General features: G+C 39.0%; 1 protein-coding gene across 1 annotated transcript in view; it reads left to right on the top strand.

Moving 5' to 3' along the window:
* NUP210L (nucleoporin 210 like) overlaps nt 1–13,636 on the top strand; it is a 69,714-nt gene that overhangs the window by 41,164 nt on the left and 14,914 nt on the right. The window contains exons 16-30 of the mRNA XM_068540863.1: nt 1,784–1,872; nt 2,081–2,185; nt 2,487–2,588; nt 3,559–3,687; nt 4,215–4,342; nt 5,739–5,871; nt 6,325–6,387; nt 6,754–6,933; nt 7,316–7,396; nt 7,484–7,615; nt 7,777–7,935; nt 8,889–8,980; nt 10,119–10,293; nt 11,178–11,353; nt 12,047–12,264. Of these exons, the coding sequence (XP_068396964.1) occupies nt 1,784–1,872; nt 2,081–2,185; nt 2,487–2,588; nt 3,559–3,687; nt 4,215–4,342; nt 5,739–5,871; nt 6,325–6,387; nt 6,754–6,933; nt 7,316–7,396; nt 7,484–7,615; nt 7,777–7,935; nt 8,889–8,980; nt 10,119–10,293; nt 11,178–11,353; nt 12,047–12,264 (1,962 nt within the window). The remainder of the gene's footprint in view (nt 1–1,783; nt 1,873–2,080; nt 2,186–2,486; nt 2,589–3,558; nt 3,688–4,214; nt 4,343–5,738; nt 5,872–6,324; nt 6,388–6,753; nt 6,934–7,315; nt 7,397–7,483; nt 7,616–7,776; nt 7,936–8,888; nt 8,981–10,118; nt 10,294–11,177; nt 11,354–12,046; nt 12,265–13,636) is intronic.

Genomic DNA, 13,636 nt, shown 5'->3' with positions numbered 1-13,636 from the left:
GTAAAAAGTGGTAGGGAAGAAAGAGATGCTCCTTATATCTGTAACAATCCATCATCAAATACCATCCATTTTATTTTCTAAAGGTTTTCTCTCTTCCTCTCTATCTTCATCACTAATGTCCTCATAACCTCTATCCTACATCACCATAGTAGCCTCCTAACTGATCTCAATGTGTCTCTCCTACCCTCTAATCCACCCTCCATACTACTGTCCAGAATGATCTTTCCTTTTTTTTTTATTTTAAATATTTATTTATTTATTTATTTTGGCTGTGCCGGGTCTTAGTTGCGGCATGCAGGATCTTTAGTTGCAACATGCGGACTCTTAGTTGAGGCATGCATGTAGGATCTAGTTCCCTGACCAGGAATCGAACCCGGGCCCCCTGAATTGGGAGCAGAGAGTATTACCCACTGAACCACCAGGGAAGTCCCCAGAATGATCTTTCTAAAATACAAATCTGGAGACTTCCCTGGTGGTCCAGTGGTAAAGAATCTGCCTTACAATGCAGGGAACGTGGGTTCAATCCCCGGTCAGGGAACTAAGATCCCACATGCTGCAGGGCAACTAAGCCCGCAGTGACACATATTGTCACTGTGTCTTTCTGAATAAAGTTCATATGTTGCAGCTTAACATACCGACCCCTGCCTACTTCTTTGGCTTCACTTCTTATTACCACCCACATGTACTCTACATTTTTCTCATACTCAACAATTTTAGATCCTTAACCATGAAAAGGCTTGTCATACCTCTTTCCTTTGCATATGTTTTATTTTCTCTTTACTTGCATCTTCACTAGGCTAAAATCTTCCTCTAGTAATCTAGGAGTTTTCTGTTCCTCTATATTCCCAGTCTAAGGAGAATATTCCTTCTTTGTGCTCTTATATATTCTGTATTATGTGCTCTGTACATACTTCTATAATAGTACTTACCACACTGTATTGCAGTGGTTGGTTTACCTCTCAGCCACCCTCCTAAGCTGTGGGTTTCTTTGAAGGCAAGAATTGTGTTGTTTTCTTCTTCATCTCTGTATCCTAATTACTTTCCATAGTGCCTAGCATACAGTTAGGCCCTTAATAAATCTTTGTTGAATGAATGAATGTAACATCATGAGAAAATGCTTTACAGATTTACGCATGATCATGTGTTGAGGATAAAATAAGAGTTGTCCTAAGTAAAGTGGCAGATTCATGTTAGTTAAAAAGAAAGAAAAAAGAATGAATGAGTAAAGCAGGGTCAGGTTATGGATGGCTTCAAATACTAGTTTAAGGAGTTTGAATTGCTGTAATAAGGACTAGTTAGCGATTAAAAAAAATTTTTTTTTGCATTTAAAATTTTTGAGTAAGGGACTGACATGACATTTACATACACAAAACAGTTTAGAAGCGTGAAAAGTCCCAAAGGACAATCTCTTTATTTCTCACTTTTATTTTTAAATCAAACAAAAATTTCCCCATACCCTATTGTCAGCTTATTTTGGGACTCACAAACCATTAGAGCTGGAGAGAATTTTAGATTTTCCCCGTCCCAACCCCTCATTTAATAAAGGAACTGAGAAATAAAGTGATTGCCCAAGGTCACATAGGAATATAATTGCAGAGTCAGCATAGAACCCCAGTTTTCTGTTTCTTGTGTATTTCCCTATTCACTGTTTTTTGTTTTTGTTTTTCTCCCTGAAATAAAACACCATTTGGAAAAAATTAGGGCAGATTTTTGGTTTTCTGGAGACACTTTTGTATTCTACATGTTACTGTTTCTCACAGGGTACTTTTTTGCATGTCTCCAGGTCAAAGGATCCTTAAAGTACATCAGATAAAAGGGACTGTACTCATTGGAGTCAATTTTGTGGGCTATTCAGAGAAGGAAAGTCCAAAGGTAAGTGGAGACTGTTATATAAAAAATATTAATTAACTGAAATTTAAGGCTCCTTAGAAGTCATTTATATAACTGATGTAAATCTGAGAACTATGCACCTCTATGAATCTGTTATCTTTGGCACTTGAAAGAGTACTGGAATCTTCACTCACTGAGCTGAGGAATTAAAAGTTTGTATTTACCTTTGTGGTTCTTATTACATTTCTAGGAACTTTCCAACTTGCCCAGATCTGCAGCTGTAGAGCTGCTCCTGGTAGAAGATGTAACAGTATCGCCTGAGAACGCTACCATCTATAACCACCCTGATGTGAAGGTAGAAGCTATACGGGTCTAGCTAAATGGAATCATATTGGAGGGGAGAGTACTAGGTTATTAAAATTAATAGTATAACAATAAAAAAGCTCACTTATGTGTTGAAAATCAGTGATACACATATATAAAGCATATATAATAATTATCCTTAGCAGTTATACTTTAATAGTCATATTTTGTCTTTGGTCCACTGACTGTAATCTTTTAATGTCATACTCTTTCTTAGGTAAGTAGAAGTTATTTTCTTTGAATTATTTATAAACCAAAGGGAACGGAATATTGTTTGTCTGATTTTTCCATAGGAAATATTTAGCCTTGTGGAAGGATCTGGTTATTTTTTAGTCAACAGTAGTGAGCAAGACATTGCCGCCATCACTTACCTGGAAGCAGAAAGCTCTGTCCAGGTGAGTTCTAGAGATATTCCCAGACTGATGGTCTCAGGTCAAAGCTCATTCTTAGGAGAATGACTGGAAAATTTTTATTGGGTGTCTCAAACTTGTTACAAAAAATAACATTTGTGTCTTTTTCCTTATTTAACCTACATAGATTCTTCAACAAAAAAAGAGGGTTTTTTGTTTGTTTGTTTTTTTCTGTAACTAGCTACAATATGTTGCAATTTTTGGCTCTGATTGAATGGAAACAGTGTAGGAGACATCTAATTATAAGATTTCCATTAAAAGAAGGTTCATTTTTATAAATTTAAAAGCACAGAACTGTGTGGATAGTTAGATATACTATTGACTTTATAACCTGAGTATATGGTATTTTCAGCCAGGACATGGCAACTTAAAATATTAAGCTGACTCCATAGTCAATATGCCAAGAGATTTGCTTTTAGTTGACTTGTAATAATAAAAAAATAGATTATATTAACATATGTATTTATTTCCTTCAAAGAGCTCAAAGGAATGTAACTTACTGTCGTCATAATGTTGCTTTTTAAAAGAGGAGATTGAGGCCCTATGGGCAAAGGATGTGAAAAACCACGCTGCTGTGCAGGAGCTGTAGTACAAGAAGGAAAAACAAAGTATCAGTCCGCCCAGTGCTTTCTCTCCCTCCCTGTGATTGCATATAAATGTACATGATTTTCTTCCTGACTCCTTTCCCTGTTGAGGATTCTGCTTGAAATCAATCAATTTAAACTCTGCTCTTTATCAGTTAGTATTTGTTAAGGGTACATATTTTGCCACAAACTGAAACATCACTTTAAGGGTACATATTGTGCTATGCCTGAAACATATAATGTGACCTCTCAGAGTTCCCATCACAAAGAAAGTAAGATATTGTATTTTCCACTTTGGGTGGAAATAATTGCTATGATTATGCTTGGAGCATGTTTGCTTCTTTACCCAGCTACCATCTTCTTCCTTCTAGTTAGTTCCAGTACATCCAGGATTTCTCAGCTTGGAGGTCTATGACCTGTGTTTGGCTTTCTTGGGTCCAGCAATGGCTCACCTCAGGGTGTCAGACATGCAAGAGCTGGAGCTTGATCTGATTGATAAGGTGAGAGATGTTTGCTTTCTCTCTTAAATGAAGCAGGCATCATTCTCACTCACTAGCATCACCTAATATAGTCTGTGCTCAGCTACCATGTGTGTATACCAGGCCCTTTGATGATGTGAATGGAAATACCTGCCCTTAAAGAACACGATTCCAACACTAAACATGATGAAGATAAATAGAGTGTTAAAGCACAACTTAGGGACTTCCCTGGTGGTCCACTGTTTAAGACTCCATGCTTCCAATGCAGTGGGTGTGGGTTCGATCCCTGGTCAGGGAACTAAGATCCCACGTGCCACAGGGCATGGCCAAAATAAAAAAATTAAAAAACAGTTAAAAAAAAATAAAGAACAACTTAAAAGAATACACATAGATTAGGCTTACTCAATCAAAGGCTGACCAGGAACATTTAGCATGAAAGAAAGAGCTTGCCACCTCTAAGAGTTAAACGGCCCTAGGTGAATGAGACATCTCTACTAAAATTACCTTAAAAAAATTATTTTTTTTAATTTTTGTTTTTTAACCACTAGGTTGAAATAGGTAAAACTGTGTTAGTAACTGTGAGGGTTCTTGGCTCTTCCAAACGCCCATTCCAAAATAAATACTTCAGGAACATGGAGCTCAAACTGCAGTTGGCTTCTGCCATTGTCACCCTGACGTGAGTACCATTTCAATACTCCTTTCTTGGGGACTTTCCTGGTGGTCCAGTGGTAAAGAATCCGCCTTAGGGACTTCCCTGGTGGTGCAGTGGTTAAGAATCCGCCTGCCAATGCAGGGGACATGGGTTCTATCCCTGGTCGGGGAAGACCCCACATGCCGCGGAGCAACTAAGCCCGTGCGCCACAACTACTGAGCCCGCATGCCACAACTACTGAAGCCCGCGCACCTAGAGCCCGTGCTCTGCAACGAGAAGCCACCTCAATGAGAAGCCCACGCACCGCAATGAAGAGTTGCCCCCTCTCGCTGCAACTAGAGAAAGCCCGCATGCAGCAGTGAAGACCCAACACAGCCAAAAATAAATAAATAAATAAATTTATTTAAAAAACCCAACCCCCCTTACAATGCAGGGGACGTGGATTAAATCCCTGATCAGGGAACTAAGATCCCTCATGCCACGGGGCAACTAAGCCCGTGCGCCACAACTACTGAGCTTGTGTGCCTCAGCTAGAGAGCCTGTGTGCTGCAAACTACAGAGCCCACGCGCTCTGGAGCCTGTGTGCCACAACTGGAGAGAAGCCAGCGTGAAGATCCCGTTTGCCGCAACTAAGACCTGACGCAGCCAAAAATAAATAAAATAAAATAAATGATAAATAAATCTTTAAAAAAAATAACTTCTTTCTCCCTATGCTTAATATCACAAGTATATCCCTCCTAGTAGCCTGGTTAGCTCTCCCTTAGGTTATTTCAGATTTCCTTCTTTCCTTTTTTTGTAACGGTACCTTTCAGCCCATACTCTCTTCCCATATTCAGCTCTCTACAATATACCCCTTCCAGATCCTCAGATGTCTTATTTTGGGCCTAAAATCATGTGTCTCATTAATATTTCCATTTTATGAAACTTCTCCTTGGATGATATCCTTTGGGGGTGCTTCAGACTTGAGGACCTTCAAAAAATCTAGAAGTAGAGGCACTGGTATTGCCCTCTGCGAAAGGGAAAATACAGGAATTCTGAGGCAATTTAGTATTTGCAGTTTTGCCAGTCTATGTTTATATTGCTCTTATTCCTTTGGAGACTTAGAACAAATTTTTGCCCTTCAGGAGCCTTCTGCCATTGCTATGAACTTTGTCTTGACTCTGGAAGTTATTTTCTGGTAGTTCCTTCTAAGCTGAGTTAAAATGAGCAGAAGATTGGGAATTCCCTGTGATTAGGACTCTTCGCTTTCAGTGTCGTGGGCCCGGGTTCAATCCCTGGTCGGGGAACTAAGACAAGCTGCACCACATGGCCAAAAAAAAAAGAAAAGAAAGCAGAAAATGTTAAGCATCTTAGAAAGATGCATAACTGTCCACTCTTAAAACCAAATCTTTCTCACCTAGAAATTTGTGGGTCTTTGCAGGCTAATTGAGAAACAGGACGAATACTCTGAAAGTTATATCCTTCGAGCTATCACTATTGGGCAAACCACACTTGTAGCTATTGCCAGGGACAAGATGGGGAGAAAATTCACGTCAGCTCCTCGGCAAATTGAAGTAAGGAAATTATCTCATCCAAAATTCATACTTCGTCTTCTTTATAAATTTATAAATTTTATAAATTTCCAGTGGTTAGGACTCTGCACTTTCACTGCTGAGGGCGCAGGTTCCATCCCTGGTCCGGGAACTAAGATCCCGCAAGCTGTGAGGCATGTCCAAAAAAAAAAAAAAGTAGAAAAGAAAGGTAATTGTAAACATAATCTTAATGACCACTTTTATTACAGTGAGTGGATATGTAATAACTTATTTAAGCATTCTCACTTAAGTAATTTATAATTTTTTGCTATTATAAATAAAATTTGCATTTATAAATAAAATAAAATACATATTTTTGTATATAACTTCATTGTACATAATTAGGATTTTTTTCCTTAGAATAAGCTGCATGATCATTTGCTATGAACTTGACTGTAGTTAATCACTGTTGTCCTTTTGGTTTTCTCCTTCAAGGTGTTTCCTCCATTCAGACTTGTTCCAGAGAAAATGACACTGATTCCAACTAATATGATGCAGGTGATCCTAAAGCCAGAACTGAGGCTTTCTCCCCATCCCACCTCTGCTCCACCCCAACACACATATACACATACACCTCTTCCTGTTGACCTTCCCTTGTCTACTCTCAGCCAAGTACAACAGGATTTGATAAAGAAGAAAATTAGTATTTTCTTTGTTCTGTGAGAAACATGGTATGAACTACTTCTTGGAATCCCATGGATCATTTATAGCACTTCCATTTCATGTGCATTTGAGTTGATGTGGCATATGCTGGTTGGAAAGTGGGGGAAGATGAAAAAGTCGAGTTACTTGGACAAAACGTTGGGAAAGGCGATGTGACTTCTCCCCAAGGTCCAGGCATTCACTGGCGTGTTTACATTCCAGGTAATGTCTGAAGGTGGCCCTCAGCCTCAATCTATCATTCACTTCTCCATCAGTAATCAGACCGTGGCTGTTGTTAATAGGAGGGGCCAAGTTACAGGGAAGGTAGTTGGCAGAGCTGTGGTCCATGGCACCATCCAGACAGTAAATGAAGATACTGGAAAAGTCATTGTGTTTTCCCAGGTATTGGTTCTTTGTTCTGCTCTGCTTCTACTCCTCCATCTGGGAATCACTGGGAGGTGGAGGAAGAAATAGTGATGGGGAGGGTGTCAACAGCCCAGGAAAGTCTTTTCAGTCCCCTCATTTGGCATTCTCTTAACCAGGCATGGGAAATATGTAATCTTCAGTGAAAAACCCAAAGAGTACTTGGCATTGTTATAAGACAGTCCCTATACTTAAGGAATTGTTTCAAGAACAAATACAAAACAAAAACAAAAAACCTATACCTATGGCATGTTTGTTGTTGTTGTTGAATGCCCCAAACAACAACAAACTAGTTATCATAAGCATCCGCCCCACAGACACCCCCTCTTAGCCTAAGCTTGCTCTCCACGCTGTTGAGCAGGATGAAGTGCAGATTGAAGTTGTGCAGCTAAGGGCTGTTAGGATCCTTGCAGCTGCAACTCGGCTCATCACAGCTACTGAGGTCAGTATGATGGCTCTGTTCCAGGTTCATTATTTTGATAATGCCAGCTGGACAGGATGTATAGCACAAACCACTCTTCGTTTTCAGATGCCAGTTTATGTCATGGGAGTGACCAGTACCCAGACCCCTTTCTCCTTCAGCAATGCCAACCCTGGGCTCACATTCCATTGGTCCATGAGCAAAAGGGATGTATTGGATCTAGTGCCCAGGCATTCAGAGGTATGAACTTATCTGTTTATTATATTACCTTAGGGATCTTGATACTACATTTATTTTATTTCATCATAAGTTTTAGACTAACTAAAATAGCTATTTTCAACAGAGGGAAGGGCACAGTGTTTATTCATGAATATTTCTTAATCCATCCCTTCACTGTCTAGGTTTTTCTACAACTCCCAGTAGAGAATAACTTTGCCATGGTTGTCCACACAAAAGCAGCTGGTCGGACCAGTATCAAAGTCACTGTCCGCTGTATGAACAGTTCCTCTGGGCAGTTTGAGGGGAATTTGTTGGAACTGTCTGATGAAGTTCAGATCCTGGTAAGGTCCCAAAGCTAAATCTTGTTTTTGTATATCAAGGAGAAGAAAGTTATATTCTCTTACCATCCATGAAGAGCTTAGTCTGGATAGAGATAGAGAAATTGCTAGAGGGATCTCTAGAATAGGCTTATGGTTTCTAGATCTTTGTTATTCCTGCTAATTGCTTCTATGAGTACTGACATTAGAAACTACAGCACATGCACTCCCCTCAACTCCCAACACAGTGAATACAGTATATGAACACATAATAACTAAAGAGGAATTAATTTCTGATTTGTTCTGCCTAACACAGATATTATGATACAGTCCACTTAACTATACTCACAGGCAGAATGAAATCCTATCCTAACTTCTGGTAAGGTATGAGAGTACGAACAGTTTCTACAGATGTTCTCAAGCTGAAAGCTAAATGGCCCTATTGTTTTTAGAACTCAGAGGAAAACTATTTTTTGTGTGGGGCAAATAAGTTTCTCTACCTCTGAATTTGGGACTAATTTTTTTTTCTTTTTTCTTTTTTCCTTTATTTTGGCTTTGGTTCCCTGATTCAGTGAGGGGTAGAGGAAAAAGCACTTTACCAGGAGGCGGAAGACCAGAATAGTGCCCTTGCTAATTAAGTACTACAGGTTCTTCATTCTCAAATCTCTTTTCAGGTTACTAGAACTAAAATTAGAAATTTCAAACTTATTTCATACCTAATATCTAAGTAATATAGGGGATGTAGTAAGTGTAAACTATGCCCAGTCCCTTGTAGTCAGAAGCAGGGCTAATATTAGGTTATATATTCTACACTACCTAAATATGTTTTAAATGCCTGGCTCATTTTGGAAAGCAGTACTGTGGGACATTGGGCTAAATTGAAGTTGGGCAGACTTGATTTGTAGTTGTCCATTTGTGAGTAAAAGTCATCATTTGTCTTTTCCGGAAATGAGGAAAACATCATTTTCTCATTCTAGGTGTTTGAAAAACTCCAACTTTTCTACCCAGAGTGCCAACCTGAACAAATTCTGATGTCCATGAATTCTCAGCTCAAACTCCATACCAACAGGTAAGGAGAATGGAGAAGGCGGCAGGCCAGGATCTAACTTTACCCTCAGAGAAACATTGCACATGGAAAGAATCATTGCCTTCTAGGTGATTTTTCTAACCCACAAATCATTTTTTTTAGTTGAAGTGAAAGTCACATAACATAAAATTAAATTGTACAATTCAGTGGCGTTTAGTACATACACAGTATTATACAACCATCACCTCTAGTTCCAAAACATTTTCATTACCACCAAAGGAGACCCATACCCATTAAGCAGTCTCTCACCATTCTCCCCTCCTCTCAGTCCCTAGCAATCACTAATCAGCTGTCTCTGTGAATTTAAATATTGTATATTTCATGTAAATGAAATCATACAATACGTGACCTTTTCTGTTGGCTTCTTGCAGTTAACATGTTTTCGAGGTTCATCCACATTGTAGCATGTATTGGTACTTCATTCCTTTTTATGACTGAATGATATTCCATTGTATGAATGTAATACATTTTGTTTATCCAGTCATCTGTTGGTGGACTTTGGTTTGTTTTCCCCTTTTAGCTATTGTGGATAGTGCTGCTATGAACATTCACGTACAAGTATTTGTTTGAATACAGTTGGCCCTTGGTATCCACCAGGGATTGGTTCCAGGACCCGCACTCCCACCAAAATCTGCAGATGCAAAAATCCATTCTATAAAAATGGTGTAGTATTTGCATATATGCACATCCTCCTGTATACTTTAAACTATTTCTAAATTACTTATAATACCTAATACAATGTAAACGTTACGTAAATAGTTGCCAGTCCAAGGCAAGTTCAAATTTTGCTTTTTGGAACTTTTTGAAATTTTCAGCCTGTGCTTGGTTAAATCTGCAGATGCAAAACCCATGGATATGAAAAGCTGACTGTACCTGTTTTCAATTCTTTTAACCAAATAATTTTTTAATGATAAATATGTAATCGTATTTGATTTTTAAAGAGATAAGCATAATCCAAAGGTGGACTTTTACCTGAGGAAAAAATAACTACACAACATGAAGAATGGCAAGCAGTTTTCTCAGAGTACAGCCTCTAACAGTAATCCTGGAAGTCTCTACTCCTTTCTTTCTTGTCAAACAGAACCCCCAAGAGATGCCATTTGCCCCGTTTATTCCCTAGGGTAGGGGCCGCCTTTGTGAGTTCCCGTGTTCTCAAGTGTTTCCCTAATTCATCTGTCATTGAGGAGGACGGTGAAGGGCTCTTGAAAGCTGGTTCCATTGCAGGTACTGCTGTGTTGGAAGTCACTTCTATAGAACCTTTTGGAGTCAACCAAACAACTATAACTGGGGTTCAGGTGAGTTCAGGGACTTACTCAAAAAAATAAAAGGAATACCATGGCCTTAAGAGGCAGATTTCCTTTTTTAAGAACTAGAAACTTCTCTGGAAGTCAGAAATGAACTGTAAGATAAGAGGACAATCTTGACATGAACCATCAAATTAAAGTGGACTTTACAGTCCTGGTTATAAGAGATTAGCCTCAAACTGGTATGACTGTCTTCTGAGCAGCTTTGGCAAAAGGGTTGGTGTGGGAGAAGCATAGAACTATTGCTATCTATTGCTAAATTAGGCTTTGTTTTTAGAATTTTTTTTTTTAATTAGAAGAGACCTTAGAGGTAAGTTAGTCTAAAACAAACAAACAAAAAATGTTTTGGGCGTTAAAAATCTAGTATATTCCAGCTTCTGTGTTGCTCCTTTTACGTATATTATCTTTTTTAACTACCACAAAAACCCTATGATAGGCATTATTAGCCCTATTAAACTGATGATAAATATGAAACCTAGAATGGTTAGATGAAGATATGAAATAATAAAGCTAGGATTCAAACCTGGACTTCCCTTATTGTATCACAGTTTATCTCTTGCAGTGTGAAAACAAAACCTACAGTATTCTTGATAAATGATCATTTAACAATAAATATTGACACTTCGCACAAAATAGAAGAAATTCAGTCCTTTCCTCAAAAAGCTCCAGCTTCTTTTCACATTTCCACTGTTTTAGTAATTAAAAAGCCATTTCCTGTACTGTCATATTTCTTTTTCACTCTGTCATCTGAAATCAAGAGCTATTTCCTACAAAAGAGGAACATCATTTTTATCATTGATTATAAGTCTCAGAATATGGTCTCAGCTCGTCTCCAATGCATCCTTCTCTGTACTAGAGGGTTTTGTCTCCCACAGGTAGCACCAGTGACATACCTGCGAATGAGCAGCCACCCCAAGCTATACACAGCTCAAGGAAGGACCCTATCAGCCTTTCCCTTGGGCATGTCTCTCACCTTCATTGTTCAGTTTTACAATAGCATCGGAGAGAAATTCCACACACACGATACCCAGCTTTATCTGGCTTTGAACAGGTATGGAAGGCAAAGGAATGGTGTTGACATTGTGGTAGACATCTTATTGATTAACCTGGTATTACCTGAAAGCTCCAGTAAATTCCTCTCATATTCTGCACTTGGAATCCGATCTTTCTTTCATTAAGATGGGGAAAAGACCAGAATTAGTTGTTCAATGAAGAAAAATTTCAGTATGTTTTGAATTTGACAAGTCCTAGTTCATACAAAGCTCCTGTAGGGAGCCAATTGGAGTATTATCAAAAAGCCATACTAAAAAAAAAAAAAAAAAGAAGCCATACTGAAAAACAATTTTTTTTAATTAAAAAAAAAGCCTAGGGACTTCCCTGGTGGTCCAGCGGTTAAGACACCGTGCTCCCAATGCAGGGGGCCCAGGTTCGATCCCTGGTCAGGGAACTAGATCCCACATGCCACAGCAAAGATCCCACATGCTGCAACTAAGACCGGGCACAGCCAAATTAATTAATTAATTAATTAATTAATTAATAATGATTTAAAAAAAAGCCTAGCTGGGCACTATATATATAAATGTAATTGACCTGATCCCTGGCCCTAGTTGCTTACTCTCCATTGTAGAATTCCATCCGAACTTTTGAGCTATTGAATATAAAATGTTGATACGGTCTGCCCCCAGAACTGTTTCCTAACTATTGACTCTTTTCAGAGATTTCTACCTTTGATGTCTGCTTTCAGAGATGACCTGCTGCTTATTGGACCAGGGAATACGAACTATACTTACATGGCTCAGGCTGTGAACAGAGGGGTGACACTTGTGAGGCTCTGGGACCAGAGACATCCAGGCATGGCAGACTATATTCCTGTTTCTGTAGAGCACGCCATCGAGCCAGACACCAAGCTTACCTTTGTCGGAGATGTCATCTGCTTTAGTACTCACCTCCTCAACCAGAATGGTTTGGATACCTTCCCTTTCTCAACCTCACAACTGACAGGATTAGAAAGCAACTCATCCCTTAGAGGATTTTTTTTTTTTCCAAATTATCTAAAATCTAAGGGGCTCTCTGAGAAAGAAAATACTGTTGTGTGTTTTATTTTTCATGTTAACTGATAATTCTCAGTTTAGTGCCCATTTCTCTCCATAGCCAGCCAATTAGAGGTCAGCCAGTAATATTTACCAAGTGTCTATTGAATATATAGGCAGTGTAGAGTACTGTGCCTTCTCCATTCCCAGCTTCTGAAGGAGGGTAATTGCTAAGTTGAACATCAGTAAAGGATGAAATAAAAGGAAGGAAAGGGCAATAGGCTTTAGTTCTAAGAACCAATTGTGTGTGCACTGTTTTGTGAAGCACATCTGAAGGCCTAACTTCTACATATACCATCACTGTAAGAAGGTTTGGCATTGTACTGGGCTACACTATACTCTTGATCAGCAAAGCATTTCTGTTCTAAGTACTGTTGAGTTACAGAAAATCAGTCTTGGGTTAGGAAATGTGTGTTATATCTTTAGGCTTCCAGGTAGCATATCCCCAAATGGTATATACTGACCGGGTATATGCTACCAAATAATCCATCCAACTAAGGCTGGCTGGGGTGGTATGTGGCTTGGGCTTTGCGTCCTCTTTGGTGAACTATGGATACATATGTTTGGGTAAAGTGATGTAATACTGGACCTGACTTTAACATTAACTGTGTATTTTGGACTTGATACAAAGCGAATTCTATTCAGCCTAGGTCAAATCCTCCAATCCTGTTAACAGTTGACTTGTAAGCAACCACTACTTACTAACATGTAATCCATGGCCAGTGAGCTAACTCTGCTTACAATACCATGATTGTTAATCTTTTGTCAGTGAAGCAGAGGCTTTTTTTACTCCCTTTTCCTAGGTTCTGTCAGGACTGTCCCTCTGTCTTCCATTCTGGAATTGTTTGGGCATCTCAAATGCATACCACTTTGGATGAGGAAGCAGAAGGGCCACAAGCCAGGATCAGTAATCTAATCTAATATTTGACATTCCTCTGCCGCCCTGGGAATTAAACCAAAGTAAACGAATCCTCTCTTCTGCCAGTTGATGCTTGCAGTCTTCCTGCTGATATCAATCAGTAGGTCAAAGCAGATTCATCCTTAGCAGGGTCTATACAAAGTTTAATCAGAGTGTTATTCCTATATGTAAAAAGCATTTTTCTTTTTCCTAAGGAGAACAGTTACATTCTCCAACTAAGTAGCTTCTTTTGTGATTGTGAAGGTCAGCAGTTCCTATTTTATTTTGCTGGCATGACATACGAAGGGGAACCCAACATTAAGAAAACGTTAGGGACTTCCCTGGC

The sequence above is a fragment of the Eschrichtius robustus genome, chromosome 3, assembly GCF_028021215.1.
Source record: "Eschrichtius robustus isolate mEscRob2 chromosome 3, mEscRob2.pri, whole genome shotgun sequence".
NCBI classification, from domain to species: domain Eukaryota; kingdom Metazoa; phylum Chordata; class Mammalia; order Artiodactyla; family Eschrichtiidae; genus Eschrichtius; species Eschrichtius robustus.
The sequence above is the reverse complement of the archived record's forward strand: the minus strand, read 5'-3'. Positions and strand labels throughout refer to the sequence as shown.